The sequence below is a fragment of the Echiichthys vipera genome, assembly GCF_963691815.1.
Source record: "Echiichthys vipera genome assembly, chromosome: 15".
Lineage (NCBI taxonomy): Eukaryota > Metazoa > Chordata > Actinopteri > Perciformes > Trachinidae > Echiichthys > Echiichthys vipera.
This window is the reverse complement of record NC_139840.1, coordinates 4948686-4961140: the sequence shown is the minus strand read 5'-3', so window position 1 is coordinate 4961140 and position 12455 is coordinate 4948686. Positions and strand designations below refer to the sequence as shown.

At 43.4% G+C, this 12455-nt stretch overlaps 1 protein-coding gene across 2 annotated transcripts in view; it reads right to left on the bottom strand.

Annotated features, from left to right (window-relative positions):
• The window catches only part of pard3ab (par-3 family cell polarity regulator alpha, b), a 262720-nt gene extending 250725 nt beyond the window's left edge, over positions 1-11995 (bottom strand). For both annotated transcript variants that reach the window (XM_083928368.1, XM_083928369.1), the window contains exon 1: positions 11652-11995. In XM_083928368.1, the coding sequence (XP_083784494.1) occupies positions 11652-11771 (120 nt within the window). In that variant the 5' untranslated portion in view covers positions 11772-11995. The remainder of the gene's footprint in view (positions 1-11651) is intronic.
• Positions 11996-12455: the final 460 nt, after the last annotated feature.

The window sequence follows — 12455 nt, the reverse complement described above, 5'->3', positions numbered from 1 at the left end:
CAGAAGACTACGAGTCCAAATAAGAGAACGTTGTTCCTTTGAGCAGCCACTCGGAGACAGTGTCTGGGCTTTGTAACGTCCATATTTATTATGGGAGAAAGTTGATGACTACTCAGTTGTGCTTGGCCAGCTTAGTGTAACTATCAGTTGAGACCATTTAAATGTTGCTGTGGTTCAAACCGCACAACTCCTGAGTAAATTCAACCTGAGCTGACTTGAACAGAGTTTGAATAGAGATGAATACAACGCAGTGTTCTCAACACAAGTGATGACGCTGTTCTGAAAGCAATCACTCAAATTGCTAATAACTTCAGTAACATGCTCGTTCCAGATGTTTCACAGTGTCGCATGTTTCAAGAAGTGAACACGTATGTTTATTTTAAAGAAAAAAAAATTGTAGCCCTACTTACGTTTAACATCCTAAGTCATTCAATACTGATGAAGTTAATCGTTGTAAACTCAAACTTGTGGTGGACTTCTACAGAGACCTTATTCTCCTGAACACACGCAAGCTTTCTCAGCATCCAACACTGGTTTTCCACAGACTTTCTTCCGAGAAGACACACTAAAGAATCTCTTTCTTAAATAAAAAAAAAAAAACCTTCCAACTGAAAGGCCTGGTCAAAAAAAACACCCCACCAGACACAGCAGTTCAGATACGGTAAACCTTTTTTATAAGCTTCCTGATCCTTCTTCCCCGCACTAGTTTACATTCAGGAGCTTCCTCTGTTTATGGAAGAAAGTACAGCTGAACTAATGGGGAGGGGGAAGTGAACTGACCTCAAAGCACACCACCCTGTGATGCAGGCACTCATCAAAAGAACTTCGAGTGCTGGTGATAATTTTTGTAGCATCTATCATCCAAAATAAGCTGCTGCCGGTCACTCTCTGGCCTACTTTGTTGGTCTGTGGGGCCAGCTGGGGGATGCGTCACCATATGTAGCCGGCTTTGGTGCACATGGTTGGGGTGCCAATGCTCAGCTGACTGGACCCATGCCAGGGTTCAAGTAATCTGTTTTCATAGCACTCTGTAAACCACTTAAGCTCTCTGTGTCATTAAATCGTATGATCTGGACTCTCATTAACAATGGTTTGGTTCCCCCATCATGGTCAAGAGTTCAGCTTCCAACGTGTCACATTAAAGACAATCTTTACAGCTTAGCTCTTGTGCTCTTTTTCAATGGAGGGATCACTTACAAAGCATCTGGGTTGATCCTGTTTGGTATGATATCCCCCCCTTCTAAACTAGGTAAATTTCTCACTAGTGGATTTTGAAGCTGAACCGTACACTAAAATATGTTTCTGAAAACACTTATGTGAGAAATAGGTAACGCCGTAGCGGAGTATTGATACATAAATGATCAGCGCTGCCTCGTTTCACAGTTTGATCAGAGTTCAGAGCAGTCACTGACACTGTGTCAGAGACTCCTCTGCTCTGGTTTGTTGTTGTAGGTGTAGGTGGAAACTAGCAGATGTTACACAGATCGTCTGCCTCATTGTGCCGTCAGGACATAGTGACAGTTTTAGCAAATGTGAAAAAAAAAGATATTTTCCAAAGAAAGTAACCAACTTCCGCTTTAAAGAAGGTCAGTGCTTAAGTCCTCATTTCCATGACTGAAGTCTAAGGGCTCACTCACACTGCAAATTTGTACCAGTGCTTAAGGCTTTGCAGCCCCGCCCTCCCTCTCAAATGCGTATTCTCGGATATTTAGTTTTGTCTTTCTGTTTTTGAACATCTGACCAAATCTGCAGTAAACTCTCCACCTCCGCATAAGACCACTGTGAACCATACGACGGCATCTTTTTAAATGTCCATCGCGGAGAACAGACGCATGTATATAGACATCAGGACTGCCGTCAATGCTTGCGCTAATGCTGGTACACGTGCGCACACTATTGCCCGTACATGTGCATCCGTGCTTTACAAAGCCCACCTCTCTCAACCAGGCCGCGGCTGGCAAGTGTACAGTGCCTGAGCGCGGTAAAGTTGTACTCACACTGGTCAAAAGAACTAGACTTTAGCCGTAAAGCGTGCTTGGGCACGGTACGGACGGACAGAGTGAGTGCGCCCTAACTCCAGGTTTAGACTACTTGTCTACTAAACTTGTTCAAGGAGGATACTGCAGCTACAGAATGCCCTATGAAACACATAAAAGATATCCTGAACATTTTAAGTTTACAGAAATATTCTTTAACCTTTAACAGGGTGCTGATGCTCTGATCCTTGCCCTCCATAACACAGGATTCTTGCATTAATCCAAGGACTGACATTATTATTCAAACAGTTCTGAATAACAGCATCAGCTCAACTTCTAAAATGTAAATGAACTTTAAAAAAAAAAAGGAGAGTGCTGGTCTTTCCACCATCTGAGATTACAGCGGTCAGCATTTTACAGCCTTCTACCTCACATCTTCCCCTCTCCTTCTCTGCATTAACATGCCCAAACAGCAGCTCTGCTATGCTAATGACTCCATGCCATGTTCACTGTCCTCCCGGGAAACTCTGCTGGCTAACGGCGAAAGTGGTGTATTTCTATTGTCCCATCAACATCATGATGTCCAACACTAGTAAGGATGACAGCTCACTTGTGTGAATTCCTCACAGTGACGCGGCCGTATTGAGTTGTAACAACAACAAAAAGAAATCATCAAAAATGCACAGCGCAGCAAAGAAGCACTGTGGGAAACACATTAATGCCAACGTCATCAAATGGCAAAAAGAAAAAACAAGCATGGCTCATGTCCTAAGGAAAAAAGATTATATACTTTGCAGCTGCTGACTGAAATCATCTTTCTTGGTGTTCAAAGCCCTTTATGCAATGTCAATTATTTTATGTAACTTTTGGAGTACTCAATTTTTAAAAGATAAATGATATTCGCAAAGGGTTTGGAGGTAGGATGAATACTTTGAATCTATATCGGACTGGTTTTAATGCATAGGCATACATAATATATATATATACATATATATACAGTGGGTACGGAAAGTATTCAGACCCCCTTAAATTTTTTACTCTTTGTTAAATTGCAGCCATGTGCTAAAATCATTTAAGTTCATTTTTTTCCTCATTAATGTACACACAGCACCCCACATTGACAGAAAAACACAGAATTGTAGACATTTTTACAGATTTATTAAAAAAGAAAAACTGAAATATCACATGGACATAAGTATTCAGACCCTTTGCTCAGTATTGAGTGGAAGCACCCTTTTGAGCTAATACAGCCGTGAGTCTTCTTGGGAATGATGCAACTAGTTTTTCACACCTGGATTTGGGGATCCTCTGCCATTCCTCCTTGCAGATCCTCTCCAGTTCTGTCAGGTTGGATGGTGAACGTTGGTGGACAGCCATTTTGAGGTCTCTCCAGAGATGCTCAATTGGGTTCAAGTCAGGGCTCTGGCTGGGCCATTCAAGAACAGTCACAGAGTTGTTCCGAAGCCACTCCTTCGTCATTTTAGCTGTGTGCTTAGGGTCATTGTCTTGTTGGAAGGTGAACCGTCGGCCCAGTCTGAGGTCCATAGCACTCTGGAAAAGGTTTTCGTCCAGGATATCTCTGTACTTGGCCGCATTCATCTCTCCTTCAATTGCAACCAGTCGTCCTGTCCCTGCAGCTGCAAAACACCCCCACAGCATGATGCTCCCACCAACACACTTGACTGTAGGGATGGTGTTGGGCAGGTGATGAGCGGTGCCTGGTTTTCTCCACACATACCGCTTAGAATTAAGGCCAAAAAGTTCTATCTTTGTCTCATCAGACCAGAGAATCTTATTTATCATAGTCTGGGAGTCCTTCATGTGTTTTTTGGCAAATTCTATGCGGGCTTTCATGTGTCTTACTCTGAGGAGAGGCTTCCGTCGGGCCACTCTGCCATAAAGCCCTGACTGGTGGAGGGCTGCAGTGATGGTTGACTTTCTTGAACTTTCTCCCATCTCCTCACTGCATCTCTGGAGTTCAGCCACTGTGATCTTTGGGTTCTTCTTTACCTCTCTCACCAAGGCTCTTCTCCCCCGATTGCTCAGTTTGGTTGGACGGCCAGCTCTTGGAAGAGTTCTTGTCATCCCATACGTCTTCCATTTAAGGATTATGGAGGCCACTGTGCTCTTGGGAACTTTAAGTGCAGCAGAAATTTTTTTGTATCCATGGCCAGATCTGTGCCTTGCCACAATTCTGTCTCTGAGCTCTTCAGGCAGTTCCTTCGACCTCATGATTCTCATCTGCTCTGACATGCACTGTGAGCTGTAAGGTCTTATATAGACAGGTGTGTGGCTTCCTTAATCAAGTCCAATCATTAGAATTAAACACAGCTGGACTCCAATGAAGGTGTAGAACCATCTCATGGATGATCAGAAGAAATGGACAGTACCTGAGGTAAATATACAAGTGTCACAGCAAAGGGTCTGAATACTTATGTCCATGTGATATTTCAGTTTTTCTTTTTTAATAAATCTGTAAAAATGTCTACAATTCTGTGTTTTTCTGTCAATATGGGGTGCTGTGTGTACATTAAAAGGAAAAAAAATGAACTTAAATGATTTTAGCACATGGCTTCAATTTAACAAAGAGTAAAAAATTTAAGGGGGTCTGAATACTTTCCGTACCCACTGTATATATATATATATATATATATATATATAAAGCCATTGTGCCTCATTTTTCTACAGTTTCACACAGGAAGCCTTACACTGCTCAGTTTCTTCAGGTCATTCCGGTGCCTCTTTAACAATCTCCTCTAGGAAATTAAACGCTGTGCCAGGTCGTGTTTGAGGACATTTTTCACAGTAGTTTGGTCAAGGGTAAAGTCAGTGGCCCGGGGATCATCAGTGGAGCTTTTAATCCTGCACTGTGCCCGTTTTGGAAGCAGGAACCCCAGGCTGGTACAGCCTGGTGACATGGGGATCAAACAGATGAACTGTAAAATTATTTGAGCTCACGACCCAACATGAGGTAGATCTATTCCCCCTATACTAACAGTGCAATCACATTTTACGTTCCTTTAGCATCACAATGGAAATGAGAAATCAGACCAGAACAAACCGTTGATCTTGGTTCATTTCACTGAGATCATTTGTGCATCCCTAAAATTGGACAATACCTACATAAACAAGCAAATAAACATTTCAGAGTTGGAATAATATATGCCTGCTATGAACACATCCCATGCACAGTCCTGTGTGAAACAGGTAAATGATTTGGAAATCCCCTCATGATAATATCATCAGTGCCACTTTTGCATTGTTATCAAAAGAACAGGGTAGATAAAAAGGCCTCACTGTATAAGCAGAGAATAAAGTGCTCCAGGGGATAGTTTCTCCTTTCTTTGCCCGCCAAAAAAATGTCAACTAGTGTATTGCTCAATGGTCGGCCCACCTGAACATAGCTCTCGTTTTGCCATGCATCCATCAAAATAGGCGCCAATATCCTTGTATGCCCTTTAGACAAACTACAGATTGGAATGAGGACAAGTTTTTGCAAAAGTAACAGGGCTGCCGCTGAAGACTATTTTTCTATCGATTAATCTATAAACTATTTTATGTATTAATCTAAACAATTAATTTTACTCCAATCTGATGGATTGTTTCATTTATGTTCATTTACTACCAAGAAGACCTATTTTTGTCATTATTCTGTCATCTTATCCCCGCTTTCCAAGTTGTTGTGATTTGACAAAGGTGAACCAGAGGAAAAAGCTGTATTCTGAACAGCTGTATGTTGGCAGAGCACCATCTACTGTGCTGGAGGTCGAGTTATTCAAGTCATTTTTCCATTCAACCCCTTCAATGTATACAATTATTCCCTTAACCGGGGAAAGACGGTATTCCGGTTACTGCTGTGCTGTGCTGGTCTAGACATAGTCGGGAGTTTGAAAAAAAGGAGTAGGTGTTCCTACCTCCTGGAAATACTCTGTTTGGTTTAGGCAAGGGGTGGCATCTGGGTAGAACGTCACCAGGTTATGTCTCCAGCATCAGGTTTGCAGTGCACGTGTGAAACGGGCTCTAGACAGATGACCCTATCATCCTTCCTCATTATCATATCAAGTTTAATGTCCCTGTCACACATGCAATTATCTCACCCTTTTGAACAAAATGTGGCCAACTGGAAAAGTGTGAGCTTTTCCTTTGAAGATGTGGCACATTTCTGGCGGCGAACGTGTTAATCTGTATGACTGTGGCGGCAGGAGTTAACTCTCACAGCATGTATAAACTGCTTATCTCCGGGCCCTGTCCTCCATCAAAGGCTGCTGCTCACTAATTAATAACAGGCATTTGTGCAATGAATTGAATAATATCTTGAGCACACTGCCGCACATAGAAATGACATCAGGACAAGATTAAAAAACAGTAAAAAAAAATTTTTCAAGCATTCTTGTTCTAGAAACAGATGCCGATACCGAGATTGACTCAAATAGCTGGATTGGGAATTGGGGACAATGGGCCTGATCTATGTCATTCAATTCATTATTAGATAACAATTCAGTAAATTTATGCCTTTGTTTCACTTTGTTTCCAAAGTCAGGAAAGGGATGTTTAAGTCATGACTGATGCTGCCTTACTCCTTAAAGAATGATCCCAGTCACTTCCACACAGAGAGGCACACAGCGTACTAATTAAACACTAGTATCGGATCAGTACTTGGTATTGGCAGATACCCAAAGCCAAGGTGTCAGTGCATCCCTAGCTGAGAGCATCTCATCATCTTGAAAGTTTCAGTTTCGACATCAGTGGATACCAAATGTTAGCATTGATACCTGGCATTATTAGAAGATTAATCGTCATCCTTTTATGTTATTCACCAGCCACAAACGCAGGGTTCCACTTCTCAAAGGTGAGAATGAAAGCCTCGTCTTTATTTTATGCAATTGTAGATTGAATACTTTTGGCTTTCCCACTTAACCTGACTCTGCCAGACGGATTAATTTGCATGATTTGCATTTGCTCTGCATATTCACCTGGGAACTCCTGTTTGGAGATCTTTTGGGAAAGTGGGAAAGTACTGGTTGCTGATTGGATAAGCCATCAGTCAATCGGGCCAAATCAACCAATCACATCAATGAAACGTATGCCGTACGAACAGAGTGTCGAGGCAAAGCTCAGAAAGTAAACAACATGTCGGTAGAGGATATTTGTTGTTCGTGTAACGCAAATTTATAGTTAAAAAGGCACAATTTCAGGTGCCTGGTCCATATCCAACAGAAGGATCCATGAGACAAAAGCGTTAGGGAGCGGCTAATAGAATTAAGGCTACCGCTGTCTGAACATGTGTCTAAATCAGGTCGGATTTGCATGCGCTGCGTCACACTTAAACTTGCCTCAAAAACCAACAGTGAATGGCTGTTTGCTTGGCTAACTTCTCCGAATTTTCTCCCTCGCACGTTACCAGACTGATCTACGGGTTAAATACAATGGAGATGATGATGGTCTCGCGAGGCTATTTCCCACTTTTAGTCAGTAAAACAACAAAAAGAGTTATAATTATATTTTGTTTGCATCTGTTATTAATGTTATTGTTATTTGCACACTCCTTTTTTGCGGCTGTAACATTCCAAATGTACCCACTGTGGAAATAATAAAAGATTACATTATCTTAAAAAACTTGAAGAAGTCCCACGCTCCATAATGAAGAAACGCTCACCAGAACTCAAATTTAAAAGCATCATAGCCCTAACAACAGCAGACACCTGTGCCTATTTTCTGTGAAGGGTCAAAGTCATGTTAAACCTGTCTGCCTCAACAGTCAAGTAAGTCCACAATAGGCCAGACTTCTCTGGAGGAAACTCCGGCAGTGTGAAGCTGTGACTGGAAATGTGTGGTGTGCTGGTGTGGACAACACAGTCCAGACACCTGATATCCCCCCTGGAGGCGTCTGAGCGTTAGAAACAGTCAAACAGAGACAAATCTCAGGGTGCTTCTGACATGCCAATGCTTATGTCACTCGTGGGTTTGGAGCATTAAACCACCAGACGGTTTTCCAGTCAAGGGTGTCATTTTAAACGCTTGCCATACTTAGTTGAACGGGTTAGAATCCACCCTATGATCTGTGGAAGGAAAAAGAGCAGCGGAGGATAATCGGACACGTTTGACTTCTCAAGACCTTCAGAGACACGGATGCTGGCAAAACCGTTCCTTCTCTCAAGTCCAGTAAGAGCTGTGCGTGAGTGTCTGTCATCCTAGTGTCCTCATCTTTCTAATTCCACAGTTATGGGAGCTTAAGGCCCTCAGAAGTGGACTCTTTCTTTCTGCAGGAAGCATTCCTCTGTAATGAGAGGGGAAGTTACACGGAGGCTCGTACAAACACTCAAGCAGGAAAACAAACTTAAATTTGGGCCTCTTATTAAGGCAGAACCAACCAAAAAGCTGTGAGCGCCAACACAACATCGGCGACGCTCGCTAGACATGACACACAAAAAGGGCCTAACCTCACCTTGGTCAGATGAAACGTAGGCAGGGGTGGGACTGGAGCAATAAACGCAGATGGGAGTTGATTAAACGGCAAGGGTGTTGCATTTTGAGGCAGTGTGTTCTGCTGTGGGTGAGAAGTTCATGAGGAGCTTGGGGTTTTCTTCTTTGTTTTGGAGTATTTTAGATCAAAGCGTGAAGAAGACAGAGTGAGAATGAGTGGCCTCGTTTAGCACACTGCCAAAAAATCCACCCTCGGCATCAAACTGCAGCACTGTTGGGTACTTGGGTATTCCACACAGTTGGCCTTTCCTTGACTGTCAAACACAGACACTACAGTGATCTGAGCTTCTAGCTAGATGCGATACTGACTTTGGAAGTCATTTACAAAACCCTGACAGTGAAAATGAAATGCTGTTGACTGTGGGGGGGGGGGGGGGGGGGGGGGGTCCCTTTATGAGCTGGTGCAGGCCTATACAGAAGAAGAGCTTTACACAGGGAGACTGAACAGCTGAAAGAGGGAGGGGAAACTTCTGTGAAAACCGGAGGAAAGCTCTGGTAAAAGCAGCAGAATATTCTTAATACAGCGTACATTTAAACTGCTGTCCCTGTACACAGCGTCCATGTCAGAACTCCTCTGTTTCTCCAAACTGTGGCAGTGCCGACCGTCATCTATCAAGGTAATGCGCTGACTATCGATGAGAACCTCATACACCCCCACTTCAAAATAGCCAAACTGTCCCTTGAATACAATGAGAAGATACTTTTAGTCAAGTATTTAAATTACAATAGGAGTATATAACTTGTTTATTTAGCCAGATATAAAAACGTATATATTATTCAAGGTTAGAACAATAAAATCCCAATTAGCATGAAGTCAAATGAGAGATTGTACCTTTTCTATAGAAGCAAGATGGAGGGAGTAGTTCCGCAGGGATCCCTGTTAGCGGCTCTTTATCTGCCTCTCTACTTTGCAGAGATATTCTCCTGCTCTTCTCTGTCTGCTCACACTGAATTATTCAAAGGAGGAGAGGTGTGTACTGTATGACTTCTAGGTCACTATCTTTACAACAAAAAAAGGGACTGCCTTAAAGTTAGCACATGGACACGCAAAGTGGTAATTATTAATGAATCCTGACTGGCTGCTTTAACACATCTGTACCTGAAACTAAGTTCACGGTCATTTCAAATTAATTGAAGTACCACAGTATCACCCTACATGTTTTCATAGGTTCACTTTTGTCTCCAGGACTGATGTGTCAGGTCCATGCCTCCATGCCACCGGTCAGCTGGAACTTGGCACTGCAGTTTGGCACATGGCACATGGACATGCAAAGTGTTAAGTGTTAATGAATCCTGACTGGCTGCTTCAACACATCTGTACGTGAAACGAAGTTCAAGGTCTTTTCAAATTAATTGAATTACCACCTGTGAATCTGACCTACAATGACTGTAATCACAGTCACAGGTGAAAAGTCTAAGTCCCAAATGTGGAGATGTATCATGCACACTTAGTTTTATAGTGGGGAGACTGTGGGTCGCATTATTACACAAAGAAGATTTGTACTTTTGCATGAATTCAAGCTAAAAAATATAGGTACATTATCTAGATTTGTTTGCTCCATGCCAAAAATGTGTGAGTTCCGATATAAGGAAAACATGTTTACAATGCTGCTGTGCCCCCAGGCTCATCTTACCTAACCAGAAAACCCTGCACATAAAGCACAAAGTGAGTTGGAAGGTTATCTGCTGCTTCCCCGACATCACCCTACCTTCTTTCATAGGTTCATTTTATCTCCAAGACTTTTGTGTCAGGTCCATGCCTCCATGCCACCGGTCAGCTGGAGCTTGGCACTGCAGTTTGGCACATGGCACACGGACATGCAAAGCGTTAATTGTTAATGAATCCTGACCGGCTGCTTTGACATGTCTGTACGTGAAACGAAGTTCAAGCTCATTTCAAATTAATTGAATTACCACCTGTGAATCTGACCTACGATGACTGTAATCACAGTCACAGGTGAAAAGTCTGAGTCCCAAAGGTGGAGATGTATCATGCACACTTAGTTTTATAATGGAGAGATTGTGGGCCGCATTATTACAAAAGGAAGATTTGTACTTACTATGAAAACATAGGTACATCATTTAGATTGTTTGCTTGATGCCAAAAATGTGAGTTTACGATATAAGTAATATATCCTGTCCCCCCAGACTCATCTTGCCTAACCAGAAAACCCTGCACATAAAGCACCTAGTCAGATGGAAGGTTATCTGCTGCTTCCCCGACATCACCCTACATGTTTTCATAGGTTCATTTTATCTCCAAGACTTTTGTGTCAGGTCCATGCCTCCATGCCACCGGTCAGCTGGAGCTCGGCACTGCAGTTGCCCTCCCTATCCTGCAGGGCCTGGTGCCTGCTCAGACAGCCGTGCAGCTTCTCCTCTGAAAAGTCTGCATTTAGTCCAAAAACAAGAATGCAACGGCACTCAAAAATCAAAAAGGGCCCGTGTTCTTAGCCCTTCCTTCTCATGCATTTGAAGCATCATTGCCGAACCTCAAACCCGCTCATGTGTCTTCCCTTGCATACTCCAGCTAACCCTCCCCGCAGTCACGATGAGCGCATTACTACAAGTTGAACAAAGAGGAACTTTTGATGTTAGTCGTAAAACATAGACTACTCTGATGTGACTTGTCCTGTTGCTACTTCCACTGGTCCTAACCGAACCGAACCCCTGCCCGTCTCAGGGCGCAGTTCTACTTTTGCAGCCTGCTGGCTAACTCGCTACTAGTATGCTAATCTCTGCTGGCAACTTCCAGAGCATGAACTGGGCTCTTGCAGCTGGGGTTACCGACTCTGTGTGTACCGTGTTTGTGCACATAAGCGCTGGAAACTCTTTAAGTGTGCGTATGCGCTGCACCGAACCGCGGACTACTTTGTCCGGCGCCACGGTCAGAATCCCAGAGGAAGTTTTGTGGGCTTTACCAACACAAGCACCACAATGGCGGTGAGGCTTTTTCTTTGAAAGCAGCGACACACGGCGAATAACGCGCCTGCAGAATACGTGTCCCCGTGAAGTGAGCACACCGTTCGGCGCGAGCAAGGGGACAACGGGAAAAGCCACCCCGTCCCCTCTTTCTTTGCGTTTATTTCAAGTTAGCGCCATATTGAGTGCGCCCGCGGAGCCCCCGGGACGTCGGTGGCAACATTGTTTCCAAGGAAAAAAACAAAAAGACGCAAAGTAGGCGCCACTTACCTTGGCGATAGCCTTCTTGTATCTCATGACAGCCTGCTGGATGAGTGTGTGCACTTTAATATTTCCATCCCCGCACGGCACCACCACCCGGGTCCTGCCAAAACACACCGTGACTTTCATGGTTCAGTGTCCGAGATCTTGCCCAGACTCGGAGTTCACCCGAGAGGAGGAGGAGAAATCCGCGTGGAAATCAAACGGGAGCATGGGTTTGGGTTTGTTCGGCTCGGCGGCGGCGGTCCCGGTATTCCGTTAGAGAAGCGCGGACTATGGGTCTTTCCGCTTCTCCCCGCTGGAAGACATTGTTTTCTGTGTGTGTTCAGACCACCTGTTTAGCTTGCTTCTCTCTCTCTACCTCTCTCTCCCAATCCCCCTCTCTCTCTCCTCCTCTGAGCTAATGCTCGGTCATATGTTGCGTTCAGGGGCGTCCCGGGATGTTGTATTCCAGATTTGAATGTCCAACATCAGTGACAGGACAAGAAGAGTGTGGAAAATACAGTTATGTCAGTATGACGAGGATCAGTGAATAATATAAAGGCTGTGTAAACTTGATGGTAACGCTTGTTTCATGTCCGATTGCCAATAAAAAGAGAAGCCTATCAACTGGGCGATATTTCTGTGTGATCATTTATTTGTTCAATGCAACAGTGTGGTGATGAAATCATATATATTTACATATAACTGTGTCATCTTAATTGATACTAACAAGCATGTAGCCTACTAACTCCAAATGTTCAGAAAACCTGATGTGAAAATGTTATGGTTCTACGAAAATACTCAATATATTTAATTTGTTACATATCAAAC